This window comes from Notamacropus eugenii, chromosome 4 (assembly GCF_028372415.1).
Source record: "Notamacropus eugenii isolate mMacEug1 chromosome 4, mMacEug1.pri_v2, whole genome shotgun sequence".
In the NCBI taxonomy this organism is placed as follows: Eukaryota; Metazoa; Chordata; class Mammalia; order Diprotodontia; family Macropodidae; genus Notamacropus; species Notamacropus eugenii.
The window spans coordinates 345952606-345973802 of NC_092875.1; the positions used below are offsets into that span (position 1 = coordinate 345952606).

Here is a 21197-nt window from a genome sequence, read left to right on the forward strand (position 1 = left end):
TTCAACAAGTCACAACCTCTCTGGGTCCCATTTTCCTCATTTACAGTGAACTTGCTTGGCCCCAAGGAAGAGATATGAGAAGGCATACCTTCTTTGCAAAACTGGGAGACTGTGTATGGGAGGTGGAGTGCTTCATACAAGGTTTGACTTTTTTCTACGTTTGTTAGTGTTACTAAACTTTTTCCCTTTCTTTTTTATACTTGGTTTTAATGGAAACTTCTCTGGGAAGAGAAGGGATATATTAGAAAATGTGGATTTTCTTGCTATAACTAAAAGAACTGCTATATGTATTTTCGTACATGTAAGGTTTTCCCTTCTACCTTTGCTCTCTTTGAGACATATACCTAGTAGTGAAATTGCTAGATCAAGGAGTAGTCACAGCTGAGTGATTAGGACGGTACAGTTCTAAACTGCCTTCCAGAAGAGTTGGACCAATTCTCAGTTCTCTTTCCACTGTATCACATCACATCTACATAACAAGGAGATGCAGTAAAACCCTGATAGATAATAGCTAGTCATTTAGTGTCAGTTCAATCTTGAGCTCATAAAAGGGTCTCCAAATAGATTAGTTTACTGTGTGAGTAGCACAGAGATGTTGTGATTGCTAAGATTATATCTCTATAAAACACTTACAAGGTTTGGAGGAAATAGGTATCATGGATATATTACACACATACATAAACATATAAATATATAGCACATAACTTATCATCATACATTACAGGAGTGCCATGTACACTGTGCTTCCCCTGTCTGAATATCTGCAGTTGAGAACCTTGGCAAACATTGAGAATTCTCAAGCTTCTTCTCTTCTTTACCTTCTCCTTAGCAGTTATCTGTATATTTACCTCTTTAGTGACACAAACACAAAGAGCATGTGTTGGCTAAGCTAAAGGCCAGGGTGCAGTGGAGGCTCAGAGAAAGCTCTGCCATCTGCTACCTGTGTAACCTTGAACAAGATATGTAATCTTTCAGGGCCCCTAAGGTAGCTAGGTGGTACCTTGGATGAGGCATGAGGCCAGGAATAAGGAAGATCTGGGTTCAGATCCAGTCTTTGATATCAACTAGCTCTGTGATCCTGAGCAAGTCACTTAACTCCCATTTGCCTCAGTTTCCTCATCTGTAAAATGATCTGGAGAAATAAATGACAAACTACTATGATATCTTTGCCAATAAAACCCCATTGTCTATAAGGTCACAAAGAGTTTGACACGATTGAGCAGGTGTATATATAAGCACCTTGATGGCAAAATATGCATCTTATTTTATCTCCGTATCCTCAGTGTCAGGGGAAACTAGAGGATACAATGGATAGATCACTGGGGGATACAATGGAGAAGGAAATAGCAAACCTCTCCAGATTCTCCATCCAGAAAACCCCCCGGCCAAGTCCATGGGTCACAGAGAGTGAGATATGACTGAACAACAACAAATGCACTGAGGATGCAAAGACAAAGTAAAACAGAGTTTGCCTTCATGAAGCTCAGATTTTATTTTGGGAGAGAGCACTAGAAGCCTGGGGGAATCAGAAAAGGCTTTATGTAGAAGGTGGTACTTTTACCAATTGAAAGTGATGAGAGATTCTGTCATGTTGCTTCTTACTAATACTGGGCAGCTAGGTGGTGCAAAGGATAGAGGACCAGTGCAGGAGTCAGGAGGACCTGAGTTCAAATCTCACCTAAGACACTTGACACTCACTAAATGTGTGACCTTGGGTAAGTCACTTAACCCTAGTTGCCTCTTCCTGGGTCATCTCCAGTCATCCTGATGAGTATCTAGTCACTGGATTCAGATGGCTCTGGAGGAGAACTGAGGCTGGTGACCTGCACAGCCCTCCCTCACTCAAAACAAAGTCAGGTGCAAGTCATGTGATTATTTCTCTGATGGCATGGTCTTTTTTGGCAACGAAGGACGAACACACACACACACTAAGACTGATGCTGACTCCGAAATAATTGTAAACAGTAATTCCCCTTTCTCTTTTGATCTCTCCGCTGTACTTTGCATATTTTTACCTTATTTAGGTCAACTAAAGAGAAAATTTGCTTAAGGTGATACCTGATGAGTTTTTATGATTTCTCCACTGAAACAAGTTCAATGAGTATGCAGACTCTTCAATTGTATAAGTAATTAAAAGTAAAAATAAAAATAAATAATTATAAGTAAAAAGATCAGTCTTGATAATCACCATGTTGACATTGTAATAGAATAGATGAGCATCACAGTGACTTTTGTACAACCACACATGTGAGCGATACAATTGAACTACATAACAAATAGCCATTCACCTATTTAAAACATGATTTTCCTACACTTTCTTTTCTGGGTACGTTTTTGAGTGAGGGGGAGTTGGATGGTTAGAAGGAAAATTTTGAGCTGGTATATCTGTAAATTTATTTTTTTAAAGGCTAATTAAGCCATACACTAAGTATTGTAGCCAATGGTTACACAAGAACACAACAGTTTTCCTGGAGTTGGTAATAGTATAGCTTCCTTTGTTTAATGTAGCGATATCTCTCCAGCTATCACAGAAATGACAAATAACTTATGTGAATTTTAAAAATCAGAGCAATTTAAAAAAAAAATTTTCAGTTTCACAATGATCCTTGAGTGAATGAGGCACATTCCAGGCAACATTCCAAGGTTGGGAAATCCCTGCTATGTGTATGTTTGTTTCTACTGCTTCCAATATGGTAATCACAACTCTCTATCCCTTTAACAGTACAGTAACTAACCATATAAATTAAAAGATTCACTGGGGTGGGGAATCTGTAGCCTCAAGGCCACATGTGGCCTTCTTGGTCCCCAGGTACCACCTTTTGACTGAGTACAAGTTTTACTGAACAAATCCTTTAATTAAGGGGGTTTGTTCTGTGAAGTTTGGAATCAGTCAAAGGACTACACTTGAGGACCTAGAGGGTCACATGTGGTCTTAAGGCTGCAGGTTCCCCATACCTGGTCCAGGACATAAAGGAAATCAAATCCGTCCATAGATCTTTATGAAATCTAGTTGACCTGAAATAAATTTAATAAACAGGACTTTTCAAGTCTTTTGATTAGATTTTCATATGAATTTGTGAACATGGGGGATTTTATGGAAGAAATAAGGTACTGTTCTGTTACTATATACTATTGTTTGGGAATTCTCTATATAAAAGATCAGGGTAAAGATCACTTCAATATCCCCAAATTACTGTTAGTTAATGTGTATTTATCATGCATTTACTATGTTCCAGGCAGTGAGCTAAAGTCTGGGGAAATAAATAAAGTTAAAAACATGGCTTCTCCATTCAAAAAGCTCAAGTTCTAATGGGAGAGATAACATTCAAATAACTGTGTACAGATAAGATTTATACAGTGTAACTGGAGGGTAATCCCAGAAGAAAATCACTAGCAGTTGGGGAGGGAAAAGAGAAAAACTGACTAGGAAAACTTTCTGCAGTAAGTGTGATTTGAACTGAGTCTTACAGGAAGTCAGGGAAGCCAGGAGGTAGAGGTGAGGAAGGACAGAATTCTAGCCAATACAAAGAGAGACAGTCAGGAGATGGAGCATGGGGTCAGAGATAATAGAGTACATGATGAGGAATAAAGTGTACATAATAAGATTGGGAAACTTTGGAAGCAGCCAGGTTGGGAAGGGCTTTGAATACCAAACAGAGGATTTTATATTTGATTCTGGAAGTAATAGGGAGCCATCAAAGTTTATTGAGTAGCAGTGTGTGACATGATTAGATTTGCCCTTTAAGGAAATCACTTTGGCAGCTGAGTGGAGGGTAGACTTGAGTAAGGAGAGATTTTAGGCCATATGACTAACCAGAGTAGTATTACAACAATCCAAGGCCAACATAGAGAAGGCCACTGAGACCCCTTATCTTCATCCCCTCATATAAAAGTTTATCCCCTTTCCTTCCATTCCCTTCTCCCCATGCTCAGGTATTGTTTGAACAAACTGATAATGTGAGAATAAAATCAGTCCTTTAGAGACAGAAATGTACGTAATATTTACTATCCTTTCTCTCCCAAAGTCCAGGATAGGCAAGATAACCATATGCTAGTGCCCGGCTCAACTGTAAATCTGCAAAACAATCAACTGAAAAAGAGGAAAAGACCAAAACATAGAGAGAATGCTTCATTAATATTCAGGGATTCTCCATCCCTCTCCCCCCTTCACCGCCCCCATCTCATGTTAGAAAAGATGCTGCCCTGAGTGAGACCTTTGATAGATTAATTCTCTTGGTTCATCGAGTGAACTGACCAGATTTTTCTCAGTCTCAGCCCCTACCTACCCTTGACTTTTCCGCAGTATTTGATATTACTGACCATACCTTCTTGATAATGTGTCTTCCTTGGTTTAAGACACGTTGCTCTCTTCTGATTCTCTCCTTCCTATCTAACAGCTCCTCACTTTCCTTTACCAGTTTACTTTTCTCCTCTGAACTCCACCGTGGGTGTCCCTCAAGACCCTTATCTTTAAATCTGTTCTCTTCTCTCTCTACACTTTCTCCTTTGGTGGTCTCAAACTTGATATGCTACCAACTGTCATCATTTCTGCCCTCCTTCCCCAACAAATTCTTTCCTTTCTTCAAACATCCCAATTTCTTTTAAGGCCTTTTTCAATCTTAAGGAGATATAAAAATATGAGTCTCCTAGTCTCTCAGGCTCTGTAGAAATATGAGGTGTGATTTCTACCACCTGCTTACTCAGGCTTGAAACCTCAGTCATCTTTCAGTCTTTCCTCTCCTCTCTCATCTAACCAGTTTTGACCCAATGCCTCAGGGACCCTCAGAGGAAAGATCTTTTGTTTTTCTCTTCCAATCTTCTCCTCCCCAGTATCAGAGCTTTCTCTTTCATTGATCTCTAGTTTCTCCTGCTACCCCTCAGCACTTTATCCATCTCACCACAGCAGCCTTCTCTTACCCAGGAAGGTCACTTTGCTTCAGAGGCCTCCCTTCATTCTCAGACTCCTCACAATGAAAGAACACTCTACCCCTGGGGCACCTTCCTATGGTTAGCGGGCTCCTTCTGGAAAGCTGCATGTAAAGGAAAGTGTCCAGGCTGGCTGTGTCTTCATCCCCAGCCTCCTCTCCTGTCTCTCCAGACTTTTTCTACCATGCTCCTACGTAGGCACCTTCTCTTCCCAACTTTCTTTTGAGCTTTCTTTTATGTGTTGTACTCTCATTAGAATATAACCTACTTGAGGGTAGGGATTATCTTTCTTATGTTTGTGTAGAGCTAGAGACCTAATTTTAGCCAATAGTCTCAACTGGCCCTCTATGTCAGCAAACAAGTGGTAGAATTTGAGTTTTGTTTGCTTCCCTTTCACTTCCCCACACTCTGGAGTGAAAAACTAATGGACTACAGCCAACAGGTAAGAAATAGGAAGATGGATTATCTTCTACTTCAGGAGGGCATGTGGCCATCATGTACCACATAACATGCCCTGATATGTGCACATGGCATAAAACGCATGTACAAATGATTTTGAGAAAACATAATATGTACATACAATATATCATGCATCAGCAGTACTTCCTATTGATTAAATGTCTGCAAGGATGTCCTAGGATGGAAAGGAAATTTCTAAAGGCATAGAGGTAAATAATTCCAATAAGAAGGGAAAATGAAAGTTGTCTGAAGAGAGTAATGCGAGTACCCAGAGAATTTTTCAATCAGCTTAAATTTTTAAAAGGAATGTACAAAAGATGGAAATGAAGTCAGGTAACAAAAGGAGAAACATGAGAGGATTGCACAGTCTTGTGAAAATAGCATCAAAAGGGCTAAAGCTGAGAATGATTTGAAGGGTTAATATCCCTTTCCGAAAGAAAAGTATTTTTTTAAAGCTTTATTGAGAGGAGGATCAGAGAAGTGATATGACCTTTGATTTGAGGAAGATGGGATGACTTCCAACAGAGAGAAAGCAGAGTTACTAAATTATTTTGCTTTTTTTTTCTGTCAAGGAGAATAATCTTTGCACTGGAAATGACAGAATACAAGTGTCTAACAGGGAGCTGATGTCCATGATAAGTAAGAAGACAGCAAGACCACCTTGATGCTCTTGACAAATTCAAATCACCTAAATTATATGGGTTATATCTTTAAAAAAAACTGGCAGATGTGACTGCTGAGCCATTGTCAACAATATTTGAAAAGTCTGTGGAAGAAAGGAGAGGTACCATAAAAACTAGGGAAGTGAACTGATTTTCAAAGAAGTAAAGAGATTAATCTGAAAATTATACACCACAGATTTTGGCCTGGCTTCTTATAATATTAGTTATGAGAGTTAAAGATCTTCCCCACCCATCAGTGGGGCTGTCCACTCAGGGAAATTTGATTAGGGGATATTCATTTTGTAGGCAGGCCCATACCTTTTGTTAATTTCTAATGAGGCACTGGTTCTCAAGGGCTGTGATGCCCTTTGGCTCTGAAAGGTGTATATATACTCAGGTGAGGTTTTGTTTTGGGGTTTGCTCATTGACAGTGTTCGTTTGGCCAGAGGAGACTCTGGACAGCTGCTAAGGAGCCCCCAGGCTTTGAAAACCCAGATGTTGTTGCTTCTCTCTGGTAACTATGTATGTGTGTAATGGTCACAGTTGAATTCGTCTGTTCATCTGTGGTGTATGTATTGCTTATGGTCAGACAGTTGGAAGTACTGTCTGTTCATCTTTATTTCTCTGTATTTTCTCTGAAGTTTAGGGTGCTGACTTTTCCCCCTGAACTAAGTGAATGATATATATGCTTCATTAAAGTAGATTGTTGACCCCTCAAAAGTTGCTTTCCTTTTAGAAAAACAGATCTAAGAGTCTGTACAGCAGAGCCTTCTGTGTATGCCAGGATCCTTGCTGTTACACTTCCTAACATAGATCATTAAAGGGATGGTTAGTGAACATTTAGAAAGGATAGTTGTGCTTACAAAAAGGAACCATGGCCTCATCAAGAACAATCCACTCCAGAACAACCTCATTTCTTTTTTTCTTTTTCTTTTCTTATCTTCTTGATAAATTGGTAGATGAAGGAAATGCTGTGGACATAGTTCCTCTAGATTTTAGCAAATCATTTCATAAAATATTTCATGCTCTTCTTGTAGAGAAGATGGAGAGATATGGCCTAGATAATACATTTAGAAGGACCAGAACTAGTTGAAGGGCAAAACTTAAAGAGTTGTTATTTTTTCAAAATTAATTAATTAAAGCACTTAATTTTCTCCTTCCCACCTTCCATCTCCCCTCCCCCATATTCATTTAAAAAAATGAACCTTAAAATGAATAGGAATAGCCAAGCATGCCCCAAAATGTGTTTGCATATTAGTCCATCACTGCTCTATCAAGTGGTAAGTTACATTCTTTATCATTAGTCCTTTGGAATCATGATTGATCATTGTGTTGATCAGAGTTCCAAGAGCAGTTGTAAATGATTCATTATCATTGTGGAAAGCAATCTTCAGTCAGGGACCACTGGGATATGTGCTTGGCTCTGTTTCATTCAACATTTTGATCAATGACTAGGATACATTTTGATAAAATTGACAAATCACACAAATCTGAGAGGGATAGCTAACATACTGTATAGCAGAGATTCAATCTGAAAAGATCTTGGCAAACTATAGCATTGGACTCCATCTAATAAGACGAAATTCAATACAGATAGATAAATATAAAGGCTTATGTGGGTAAAAAAGTAACCCTCCTAAAAAAACCCAACTCCTAAATATGGAAGTGGGGGAGGCAGGGTCAAAATCACTTTGCCTGAAAAGGTTCTGAAAGTTTTAGTGGACTGCAAAGTCAGTATGAGGTTTTAGTGGACTGCAAACCTAATATGAGTCAGTAGTGCAATAAGGCAGTGTAAGAAGGAAGAAAGGAAGGAAGGAAGGAAGAAAAGAAAGAAAGAAAAAACCAATGTCATCTTGGATTTTATTTTAAAAAGGTATAGGTTCTAGGAATAAAGAAGATGGGGATCCCCTGTGTGCTGCCCTAGGCAGGCCTCATTTGTTGATGTTTTAGCTTGAAGTTTTGCCATACTTTCATATAACTGGACCACAGCTGAGAGTTCACCCTGCCCTTAAAACCTCAGTTTTGTCCCCTGACTCTCTATTGTGAATTCTGGAGAAAAACCATTGTCAGATGACTTTGTACTATTTTATGCGAAGTTGATTTGATAAATAAAAAAGAATTTTCTTTACCCAGACTCTACTTAGCTATTCAACCTCAACCCCAATATTGTGACATATATCACCTTTGGTCCCATTACATATGGAATACTACTATCTTCTTCACTTACATAGGGAGACTTTATCTTCTTTCCTTAAACCACTTCCCTTTTACTTATCCTATCAGTTACTACAAAACAATGAAATAAATATTTAAGGTTTTTCAAAACAAAGTGGTGCCTTTATCAGAGCCTGTCTGGGTTGCTAGCTCTGATTTAGTGAGATTGGAGGACAATATAAGATGTGGCAGACTCCCAGTACCCACTTTTCAAGGTCAGTGTTCTGGTCTGGTAATACAGCTCCTCAATTCTTATTTGAATCACTCCCCCAAAACAAGAAGAAAAATATTGGCAAGAATGCTAAGAAAGAAAAAAATGAAAAAGAGCAAAGAAAATTTTAGAAGAGAAATATGGAAGGAAAAGGATTAGGAGCTGTCTGTACCTTATATATAGTAAGTGTACAACAGAATAGTCACTGTCTTCATAGGTCACTATTAGGACCCTTAATTTGATTCTTCTGTTGACAGGCCTCAGAGCTCTGCTATAGATGTGGTGTGTAAGAGTTGAACTTTAAACAACTAAAACTTGGTGAAACCTGGCTTTTAAGAAATCTGAAATTGTACAGAATATTTTGTAAATCCCTTCAGAAAGAATTTCAACATTCCACAATTTTTCTTCATACTTACACTACATTCTGATAATTTAAAAAATCCATTCCTTTTCTTTTGGCATCTGGATAAACAAATATGATATTTTTGTTTTTTTCCTGTTCATCTCCTTAGTGACTCCCTGTAAGCTGGCTGCCATGAATCAGTTCTTTCAAGACAACCATCAGGTTTTACTAAACTGATAACAGGGGGGAAAAGATTCAGCTTGGAAGGGTGGTCTCCATTTCTTCTCAGCACATTCCTTGAGGGACAGATAGTCCTTATAGCAAAGAGAAGGTGGGGTTCCCCTCATTTTCCACCTTCTCTAGTCACATCTGTCCTCCTGGATTTATTAAAAGTATAAAACCTGCTTGAGGGGAGTAATATTTATGAAACACAACTCTCATTGTATGTAATCCTCCTGCCATTTTCACCTGGCAGTAGGATATACTCAAGTGAGGAACAAAATGACTTAGTGTGTAAAAAACCAAATACACAAATCATAAAATAAATTTTAAAATATTTTCATTAAATTAAAAAACTCAAAAGGAATACATTTTAAAATAAAATTAGTTTAAAACTTTACTGAATTGATGGCAAAATTAGAAAAAACAATAATATTAACAAAAAGCATTTATGTTGATTTTAACAGGGAAACTATTTGTTAATTTTTAAAACTCTAATTTTCAACTCTAAAAACTTTTAAAACTCACTTCATTTTTTAAAAGGCCTGAATCAAGTTTTCCTTTGTGCATGGATAGGTCCTATCTATCAATTTGAAAAATAGAAACATTTCTTCATATGGCAGTTAATAAAATACAGCCAAATAGACACAATGGAAGCTGACTCAAAAAATATATAGAGTAACATAACAGGAATCAAGCAGAGACAAAAAATATTTTTGAGCTCGGTGGGATTTTTGATATTTTGTAACTAGTATTGCCTCCTGGTCAGAAACCATACTTTTTTTTTTTTTTTAACCATACTTTTTCATTTGGAAGAGTGGATCAAGACCAGCAGGAATCTTGAACTCCATAACCTAGCATTCAGTTTATATTAATATAAAATCAAATGGAAATGTCAAATTCTCCAGAGAATCAAAGAAATTGAAGATTTCTATTGGAATAATGCAAATATCATGAAATTTTCAACAGGTCACCCAAGCTCTCTGTTATAAAAATATCCTGAATCCCTCAAAACACTATGCATGCAGACTTTGATCAAACTCAAACATTTACAAATTTGTAAAGAAGGATAATTCTCAAACTTGTAGGCAAAAAGATGATTTAAGAAAAAACAACTAAGTAAATGTATATTTTAGACATGTAGGAATTGGATTCAATTTTTGAAAAATTTTTTGTGTACATAGCCAACAAGATGAGGATAGTTTCCCTATTCCCCACTGACTTTCAAACACCCTCATAAAGGGAATTTACATGCCAAATATAGAACAATTACAGCTGAATCCACAGGCCAAAAAATAAAGAGAACCAGGACAAGATAAAATCCTTCTGAATGAACATAGAGAATGCTAATCTTTACAAAATGCTCATTCAGCACCAGTCTCACATCAGCTTCTCTACTCCAGGAAGGGACAAACAATCACAAATAGACTAGTATGGCCCACTTTTGGATAGTCTCCTACTGCAAAAGATTTGCCAGCACACACACCCTCTACCCTGTAACAAGTTGGAGACACTGGTTTTGCCAAGTCATGGAAGGAAAAGAAAATGGATGTATGCTATCTCCTGCTTAGGGAAGCCATTATATTATAGAACTCCAGAAATGTAGAGATTCTGCCTGGAGTACTCTTCATGCCCTCCTCCAATCCCCAACATGGTGGTAGGGGCTAATTCAGACCAATCAGAGAAGGAAAGGATGATAGCCAAGAGAGGAACTGAGGCAACACGAGTGACTGCACTGGTCCTAAAAGAAAAAAAAAACCACTGACCAAGACCAGGTCTTTTTCTCTAGAGGTTACTAAGGGTAGAGACCAAGGCCAGTAAAACCCAAATCACCCAATATAGGAGGAGAGCGAAGCAGTTCTATAGTCTCAGTGATGTACCAGCTAAAGATGGGTAAGTCAAGAAAGAAATGATGGAAAAAAATAAGGGGAAAAGGCTGAAATATTAAAGATTATGAGCACAAGCAGATAAATAACAGAATAGATACTAGAACTAGGATGAGTATTAGACACTCAAAGAGACTACAGAGCTCTCAACAAATATTATAATACAAAGAAAAGTGAATCCCTGATGAATCCTGTGGACTCCTAAGAGAACATGAAAAACATAAATGATTCCTAAATAATTCAAAAAGAAAAGAAAATCTATTTATGCACTGAAATCCTAAGAAATTAGTAATGAATATGTGACAAAGGTTGGAGAGAGAGACAGAGAGACAGAGACAGAGACAGAGACAGAGATAGAGAGATAACCCTCAATTAGAAAACTAGAAGAATCAAATTAATGGTAGAAAACTTCACCAAAGAAGGAAGCAAGATAAATAGATTTGCAATACAAAACAGTAAGTTGGAGGAAAATGTGGCAAAAGGGAAGCAAAGGGCAATATCATTAAAGCAACATATGATCACTCTACAGGGCAAAGACATTGACCTCAGAGATAGCATGTGAAGAAACCACTTAAGTGATTCAAAGTTTTCTCAGGAGAACACGACAAATTAAAATCCCTGAACACCCTAAGGAAGGCAATAATACAAGAAAACTGCACAGAACTTTTGAATACAAAAACAAAGTATTAACCAAAAGAATCTATAGATTGCCCCCAAGAAAAAAACTTTATGATTCAAACTTCATGACAACAGTGGTCAAATTAAACAAGTCCAGTGATAAACCACAATAGAAGTTTCTCTAGCATATACAAGAATAAAGCAAAAATGTCTCCTCACCGTGCAGTTATTTGATGCATTTCTAATTAGACTAACAATAACAATAAGAAAAGTTTAAAAATTAAAGACATAAAAATAGACAATGAGGAGACAAAATAATCTGTGTTCAATATGATTTACTTAGAAAATCTTAGGTAATTAGCAAAGAAACTAGTTGAAATAATAACACCATAGATTTAGGGCTGGAACCTTTTCACTTCCACAGATGCAGAAAAAGAACCCAAGGAAGTTAAATGACTCACCTAGTAAATACAGCTAGTAAATGTTTAAGGCTGGATTTGAACTTGTCTTCCTACTTAGAAGTTTCAGTGCTCTATCCACTAATGCATCTAGCTTCCTCTAGCTAACAAATTATTAGATTGTAGCCAAAATAACTTCAGTAAGTTTGCTATTCACAAAATAAGTCCATGAAAAAGCAATAGTATTTACATATAGCAAAAAAACAATCAAGGAGGTAATAATAGACATGGAAATCCAGGGGTGGGCTGAAGCAGGCTGATTCTAATTGACTGTTAAATTTTCAGTGTGAAATGGGCAGTCACTGCAAATTGGGGCATGGTTTATTGTTTTATTGATTTGCTAGACTTCAAGAAGTGTTAATAATATAGATTAAACTGAAAAGTGTGTTCATACATTTTTTTTTGAGAGCTCAGTTATTGCACATTTACCAGCATGGCCCTGATTGCTCTATAAACATTGCTTGAGCACAGCAGGAGTGCTGGAAGGCAAGGGGAATGAAGTCATAACCAGAATGGACACCTACTGACCGAAGGTTAATAATAATAATTATAATAATTAACCAAGTGTATAATGCTTTAAGGTTTGCATAGTGCCTTATATCCATTTATCTCATTTGAACCCCACAGTACTCCTGTGGAAATTCCATTCAAAATGACTACAAAATTTAAAAAAAAGGAGAAAGTCTACCACAGCAATTCAGTATTGTATAGGTATCATTACAAAATATTCACTAAAGAAATAAAGAACAGCTTAAATAGATGGAGTAGATGGAGAATATTCTGTGGTTGGCCTCTGACAATTTAATAAAATTGCCATTACCAGCAAAGTTAGTTTACAGATTTAGGGGTATATAAACAAAACTATCAAAAGGATACCTTAGAGAGCTAGATAAAATAATAACAAAATTCATTTGGAAGCATAAAAAATCTAGATTTACAAGGTATTTGTTAAAGGTAGTAATGAAGGTAGGACAGTATTTTCAGATCTCAAACGATATTATAAAGCAGTAATCAACAAAACTGCTCAGTACTGTTTAAAAAAAAAAAGATAAATGGATCAATGGAATGGAGTAGAAAAGAGAACTGGAAATAATTGAACTCAATAACCCAGTATTCAATAAATTCCCAAACATAAACTACTTAGGAAAGCAACCATTAAATTTCCAAGGACTACTGCAAAAACTAGAAAACAGTCATTTCATAATAAATTCAAATTCATGGACTTAAATGTTATACCATCAGAATTTATAAAAGGAATAGATTATATTCATTTTATAGATATAGGTATGTCTGTGTATGTGTATGTGTGTGTGTGTGTGTGTGTGTTGAATCCCTTACCAAACAAGATATAAAAGCAATTACAAAAGTTAAAATAGATCATTGTGATTAAACAAAAATAAAAAAGATTTTGCATGACCAAAATCAACATAATTTATATAGAAGAGAATAGGTCAATTGGGAAAAATATTCATATCAAATATCTCTGATAAAGATTTTGTGTTCACTCTATAAAGATGAGTAACAAATATATGACCAAAACCTCCCCCCAAGAGAAATGCACAAATGACTCACAAAAGAATGACAAACTACTAATATCTATATGAAAGGATGTTATAATCACAAATAATAATAAAAATGCAAATCAAAACAATCCTGATGTTTTACCTCACACCCCAAAATTTGGTCAAGGTGATATATTTATAATGAGCTAAAACAGTGACTGCTATTTTCTTTAAAAGAAAAAAGCACACTGAAATAAAATACACACACACAAAAGGAAAACTGTCAGGACAGGAAGAACAAGCAGAGGACAAAAGGATAAGCTAATCAGTGACTATCATGAACATGGTAAAACATGGGGAAAAACTGGAAATCAAGGGAAATGGTCTTTGGAGGAGAAATATTCCTTTGTTCAGTTATTTTTCAGTTGTGTCCAACTCTTTGTGAGCTCATTCAGGGTTTTCTTGGCAAAGATACTAGAGTGGTTTGCCATTTCCTTCTGCTCATTTTACAAAAACAAAATAGGGTTAAGTGACTTGCTCAGGGTCACACAGCTAGTAAGTGTCTGAGGCTGGATTTGAACTCAGGAAAATGAATCTCTGACTCCAAGTCCTGCATTCTATGCACTGTACCATTTCTTAATGGGTAGCAATGGAAATTTAAGGGTCAGCCAATGGTAGTTAAGGAATCAAGATGGAATTGAGAGTGAGAATTTATTTTAGGGATTGTTCCATTTTGTTACCCCTTTTCTGTTTCTACAACAGGAAAATGAAGTGTTTTACTCCCAGAACCAGTCGCACTATTATTACTTACTCAAAATACTCTGCAGCAGGAGTGGTTTTATAGGTGTCATTGATGTCAAAGCTGCCACTGGAGTTGGAAAAACGAGTATCTGAGCAATTTAGGCTATTCCAGGTGTTATTGCAGTGTATCCAGGGAAGATCAATAGTGAAGGACGAGAAAAAGTAATGGAGAGCCCAGGCAATGATGACATTATAGAAGAATCCAACATAAAGAGATATAAGGATAACAGTAAAGCCCACACCTAAAATGAGGAAAAAGGAATGAAAGAAGTGATCAGTCCTTTGAGTCTACTAGCAACTTATTTATCTCAACAAGTATCTTCATTACCCCAAGAAATATAATGCTGTAAATATTTTCTTTTCTCACTGAAAAAAATCAAAAGCCTCCACTATATTTTTCTTGAGAAATCTGTATCACAAGAAATCTAAATGACTATGACCATTTTCTAGGTAATATATGCAATATTTTAGAAGTATTCTCCTTTAATAAAACGACCACTACATTGTTGTTGTGCGGTTGTTTTTAGTCATGTCTCACTCTTTGTGACTATAGATGGGGTTTTCTTGGCAAAGATACTGGAGTGATTTGCCATTTCCCTCTCCAACTCATTTTACAGATGAAGAAACTGAGGCAAACAGGATTAAGGAACATAGCTAATGTCTGAGGCCAGATTTGAACTCAGGAAGATGAGTCTCCCTGATTCTAGGCCTAACATTCTATCTATTGCACCACCTAGCTGCTCTAATACAGTACTATTTTGATTTAAATATATTGTTCAAAGCAAACTCATTTTAAACCTTCCAAGTTCATTTAGTCTGCCTTTAATTTTTTTGAGTGACCTCCAAGTTCAAAGAATTTCTAAATTCTGGAATCCCACACTTAGCTCTAATTTTTGAAGCAGTTAGAAACTAAAGATTTTGTGCATAGAAATTAAAATTTTCTCAAATGTTTTATATTAACATATTCTTTCCAGAATTTATCTTTCATACTAGTTAGAATTATCCCAAAATACTTAGTGTCATAGAGCCATAGATTTTAGAATTGGAAACAACCTTAGAAAACACCCAGTTCAATCTCCACATTTTATAATAGGAAACTGAGGCCCATCTGCCTGAATTATTTCACTTTAGGCATGTAGACATTGGCTTTTTTTTTTTTTACCCAAAGTCTAGGCATACTGATTGATATCTGCTTGTGAAATAAGGTATATAATTCTTTAGAAATGGCTAGAGTTGCTACAAATTCAATCATAACATTTTCTATAGTTGAATAGCATAATTTTGATAAGTGTTTCCCAGAGACTCAGCTTTTAAAAAATATCTCATTATGAGCCATTTGAGTACAGATACTAATTAAAGAAGGAGGCAGGGCTATAACTAGGGTGGAACAATCAGTGGTTTGTTTCAGGGTGCTGAAATTTAGAGGGTTCTAATAGCATTTGCATTCTCTTTACAGTATAGAAACAATTGGGTTTAGCACCTAGTTAGCAAGAATAATTAATTAAAATAAGAAGTTATCTGAGAGCTGTCTTTTTTGGCCAAATTCCAGCTAATCTCAACAGCCTGCAGCCTCATGGTCACATGTCTACACTCATGGTATCTAGGGTCTTTGTCTCTCCCTAACTGAACTGCTCTAGGTGCCAAATTACTAATTATGGCTGGGATTAGGGGAAAGGGAGGAGGCCAATTTTTGTCTAGATTTGAATTTCTATTGTGTTAGAGGACAAAGGGTAGGAATTTTTAGGTTTCCCAATTTTGCAATTTCTACTTCACTCCAGTCCCCAGATATGCTACATTGTAGAGAATTTAAGTCAAATTTTTGCTTTGGAAAAAAAAATGAATGGGTTAAATTTTTCAGTAAGTCCAAAGAGACAAATTAAAAGATTTAAAATCAGTTTGGTTGAAATACTTGTAGATAATTTCTCCTTTGAAATAGAACTAGTATTTTTATTCTTTGTGAGTTTGCCTTTTTATAGTACTTTAAGGTTTATAAAAGTTTGTTATCTCTATTGTAATGAAGAAAATGAAGTTCAGACAGGGTAATTGACCTGGGCAGCATTTAATCGGAAAGGGATCATGGTTGCTCCTACTCTTTGATCCCTGTGATTTAGGATTGTAAATAATCAATCATCTAGGGATGGAAATGTAAACTTCCATATTTTAATGAGCTTTTCTCTGGAAAAGCATATACCAAAATAAAAAAGCCACAGTCATCAAACTATGGACACCATTATTCCCCCCAGACCTATCATTTCATTAGTGTTGAGAGCTTCTGGTGAGGAACTTTCTTTACCACTGCATACCATCATCTTAAAGTTTTAGAGAGTTTCCTGTAATGCTGAGTGGTTATGGACTGCCCAGGTAACACTGACCATGTAGAGACAAGATCAGAACCCACATCCTTTTGACTCCAAGACCAGCTCTTTACCCACTATACTATGTTTTCTAGTATGGCCCCACAGAAAGAGCAAAACTACAGGGTAAATGAAAAGACCTGAGTTTGAGAAGATCTGGGCTCTCTGGGCTCTAGAACAGTCTTCTCTGTACTGAGGAGGCTGAGCTAGGAATCAGGGATTCATCCCTTGAGCTCTATGTACTTGATTTTACAAATATTTTAATAACGATTTCAATATAATTGGTTTCTTTTTTGAGTTCACGTATCTTATTTCTAAGGTTTAAAAATATTATCCTGAAAGGGGGTCTTTAGCTTCACCAAACTGCCAAAGGAACCCTTGAGACCAAAAAGGCTATGAATCGCAGAGGGAGGTGAACTCTAAAGTCCTTTCAAGCCCTAAATCTATGATCCTAGGTTTGTATCGATACAGATTATAATACTAAAAAGAGCAAGAAGCTGTGGAATATAATGGGTTCTTCAGCTCTAGCCTTGGTCCCCTGGGCTTCTTGTGGGTTTTAATCTCTCTTAAGGACAGTTTTAAGTTTAGGGACAGCTCTTCTTTCATTTTCCTTTTCTTTATCTCCTTTTGGGGGTTTTCTGCAAGTTCTTTTCTCTCCAACCTTTGTCAAGGAGCTCCTAGGAAACTACCCTAGTTCACAGGTCCCCCCCCTCAACTTTGTTGTCTGAGTCCTTCTTGCTAGTACCAGGGGAGGGAATGGACCTGTGATTTCATGGGCATAAGAAACTCCCTGATGAGGAAATACTTTCTACTACTACAAGCTGGCACTTTCTCTACAATTTTTTGTCCTTTTAGAGAATTGCCTAGAGCACTAAAACATGAAGTGACTTGCTCCCCTCAAAAGATCTAGAAAATGTAACTGACTAAACCCTGATGGAGACATTCAAGACAAAGTCACAGTGAATCATTTTTCTAGCCCAATTTGGTACAGGAAGACAGATAGTTGTGTAGACATTGGGGATGGGGTCTGGTACAAAGCATGTCATGGGCTAAAGACTCCAGAACAAAAGAAGAGACTTTGTACTATGCAAAAGTTCCCTGAATCACACTGGGCACCCCAAGATCCACACTGGGGTTCCTTGACAGTGACTGGTGCCAAATGGCAGCTTTGTCACCCACTACCCAGTTCTGGGTTATTGATATAGGTCGTGCTAAGGAAGGAAATTGGTCTCCCTTTCCCCTCCAGTCTAAGAGCTGATCCTCCACTATATGCCAAGGAAGGAGTAGGTTCAGTAGAAAGGTAGTAGCAGTATGTCTCTGAAGAATGCAAAAGGGAAGGAATTCCAGACCAAAGGGGAGCCTGCATTTCTGTCACTGAACCAACAGAGCTTCCCAGTCAGTCTACAGCTGCTCACACTAAACCTAGGTCAGGAAATTGCATGGCTCAGATAAGGATGCGGAGCACCAAATATGCTTTATCCTGGACCAGACTACTTTGGGAACATGAAAAGCTTGCAAGTTCCCACATTGAGCTGTCCCTGAAATTCTGGAACAATAGACCAACCAATTCTTTCCATCTAGAGGTACACAGAGTCTGGCCCTAACATCAAGTCCAGTCATAAAGCAGACTGGAAGAATGAGCAAACAAAAAGATAATCTCACCATTAAAAAAAAACAAAAACAAAACTATTATGATGACAACATACTCAAGACACAAACCCAGAAGAAGAGAATGACTCCAAAACATCAGTAAAGCCTTAAAGAAAAATGGAGCTTGAACACAAATTTAACTAACATTTCTGGAAGAAATGAAGATAGTTTTTAAAAGAAGTTTAAAATGTATTTCTCAAGGAAATAAGAGTGTTAGAAAACAATTAGGAAAAAATATGAAACCTATGGAAGAAAGAATTAAAAAGAGAATTAACAGTTTGGCATAAGAAGTTCACAACCTTGCCCAACCAACAAACTCTCTGAAAATTAGAATGAAGCAAAAAGAAGCTAATGACTTCATGAAACAATGAGAAATATTAAAAAACGTCAAAAGACTGAAACAAATGGAATAAAATGTAAGGTATCCAAAAAAACTGACCTGGAAAACAGATTGATGACAAAAAAGATGAAGAATCATTGGACTACCTAAACGCCATGATCAAAACATGTCTTAAAACCAAAACATCATATTTCAAGAAACTAAGAAAAAACTTTCCAGATCTCTTAGAATCAGAGGGCAAAGTAAAAATAAAAAAGAATTCACCAGTCACCTGTTGAAAAAAAACCTCCAAATTAAAACTTCCAGAAACACTTTAGCCAAAATCCAAAGCTTCCAGGTCAAACAAAACAAAACAAAACACTGCAAGCAGTCAGAAAGCAAAAATTCAAGTATCAAAGTGCAAAAGCCAAGCTCATAAAGGATTTAGCAGCCACTACTATATCAGAGAGCTTGGATACAATATTCCAGAAGGGAAAGGATATAGCCTTACAGTTGAGCAAAACTGAATATAATCCTAAAGGGAAGGAAAAAAGACAACCAATAACCTTTGATGAAATGAGGGACTTCTAAGCATTGTTGATGAAAAGACTTTATGTAGAAACTTTGAAGTTCAAAGACAGGAAGTAAGAGAAACATTAAAAGGTAAATACAAATGAACAATGATAAAGGACTAAATGAGGATAAACTGCTTATATTCTAATATGAAGAGATGGTATCTGTGTCCCCACATCATGGGGATCATAGAGGGAGTCTCTTATCTCACATAATTAAGATGTGCAAATAAACATCTATTACAAACAAGGAGGAAAGGGTAAAGGGAGCATTTGACACTTGAACCTCACTGTCTTCTGAACTGGTTAGAGGAGGAAATCACACACACACACACACACAAATGGGTACAAAAATACATCTCATTCAACAGCAACATAAGGGGAAAAGGAAAGGAGGGGGAATTAGTGAGCGACAGTAGTTCAAGGGAAGGATTTGTTTTAGGCAGAACAAAGTCTAAAGATGTGCAGAAATATTTATAACTCTTCAAGGCAGCAAAGAATGGGATTCTGAGCCCATAAATTGGGAGATGGTTAAACAAGTTATGATATATAAATGTTATGGAAAATTAATGTAAGAAACAATGATGGAGACCTGGGAACACTTATTTGGGGAAAGGGAAAAGAGAATAAGTGTTTATTAACCACTTACAATGTTCCAGGTACAATGCTAAGCCTTGAACAGATATTATCTCAGTTGACCCTCCTTAACCCTGTGAAAGTAGGTGCTATTATGGCCCCCATTTTGTAGCTGAGGAAATTGAGGCAGACAGAGGTTAAGTGACTAGTCCAGGGTACAGCTAGTAAATATCTTCCTGTCTTTGGACCAAAGCTGTATCCGTTGTACCAGATAGCTGCTTCATTTGAACTGATGGACAATGAAGCAAACAGAACCAGCAGAACAATTTATAGGGTGATAGCAATATACTAAAGACAAACAACCATAAACAAATTAGGAACTTTGATCTGTGTAATTACTAACCATAATTTCAGAGTACTAATAATGAAATATGCTACCTGCCTCCTGATCAGGAGACAAAACATCTCAGAGGGAATTTGTTTTTTAAAACATAGCCATTCTGGAGATTTGGTTTGCTTGACTATATATGGTTTACATATATATCTACACACATATATATGTATATATATAGATTTTATTTTTCTTTTGTTCTCAGTTAGGAGTGGGGTTGGGATGGGAGGAAGAGAGGGTAGATTTTTACTGATTTAAAGAAAATATGTGGGGTTTTTTTTGAGACAATTCATCTGATGATGGTAGTTATGTTAGCTTTGTAGTGTGGCTCATAATTCCAGACTATTGACAAAAAGAACTTTAGACTTTCTTACAGGGAGAGGCTCATTAGGACCCATAGCCGATGAAAGCAGAGGGTAGTAGGTGGTTTTGAAGACATTAGATAGCTGAAGACCAGCAGATGGTAGCAGAGAGCAGCCCACTAACCATAAGTCAAGGGATATGCCTAGCTCAGAGTGAAGATATGGTGCTCAACAAAAAACAGAGGAGAGTAGCACAGTAGTATCACCAGGGATACAGAGTCTTAGCACTGAAGGGGTAAAATGGCTCAGCCAGATGTACATATTGGCAAAACATGACCACCCTGCCAATGACAAAAATCTAGAAGGGATAACATTCATGTTGGATAATAGTCAAGATGCAAAAAGATTGTTTATCAGCTGCAAGATTGGACCAAATTCAATAAGATGAAATAGGAAAAATACAAATAAATAAAGTTACATGGGTCCAAAAACGAATTTCAAAAATATTAAATGGTAAACACATGACTAGAGTGTCATAGATTTGAAAAATAATTGAAGATCTTAATGAACTGTATTAGCCAGCAGTATAACATGGCTGCCCCAAAAACAAATGCAATCTTTAACTACATGAAGAGTAACATGATATCCATAACTAGAGAGGTGATAGTTCTGCCATACTCTGCTCTAGTTGGATAATATCTGGAGAACTGTATTCAGTTTGAGGTGCCATATTT

General features: G+C 36.8%; 1 protein-coding gene across 2 annotated transcripts in view; it reads right to left on the bottom strand.

Annotated features, from left to right (window-relative positions):
- The window catches only part of SLC6A3 (solute carrier family 6 member 3), a 92291-nt gene that overhangs the window by 57757 nt on the left and 13337 nt on the right, over nucleotides 1-21197 (bottom strand). For both annotated transcript variants that reach the window (XM_072605364.1, XM_072605363.1), the window contains exon 4: nucleotides 14310-14541. In XM_072605364.1, the coding sequence (XP_072461465.1) occupies nucleotides 14310-14541 (232 nt within the window). The remainder of the gene's footprint in view (nucleotides 1-14309; nucleotides 14542-21197) is intronic.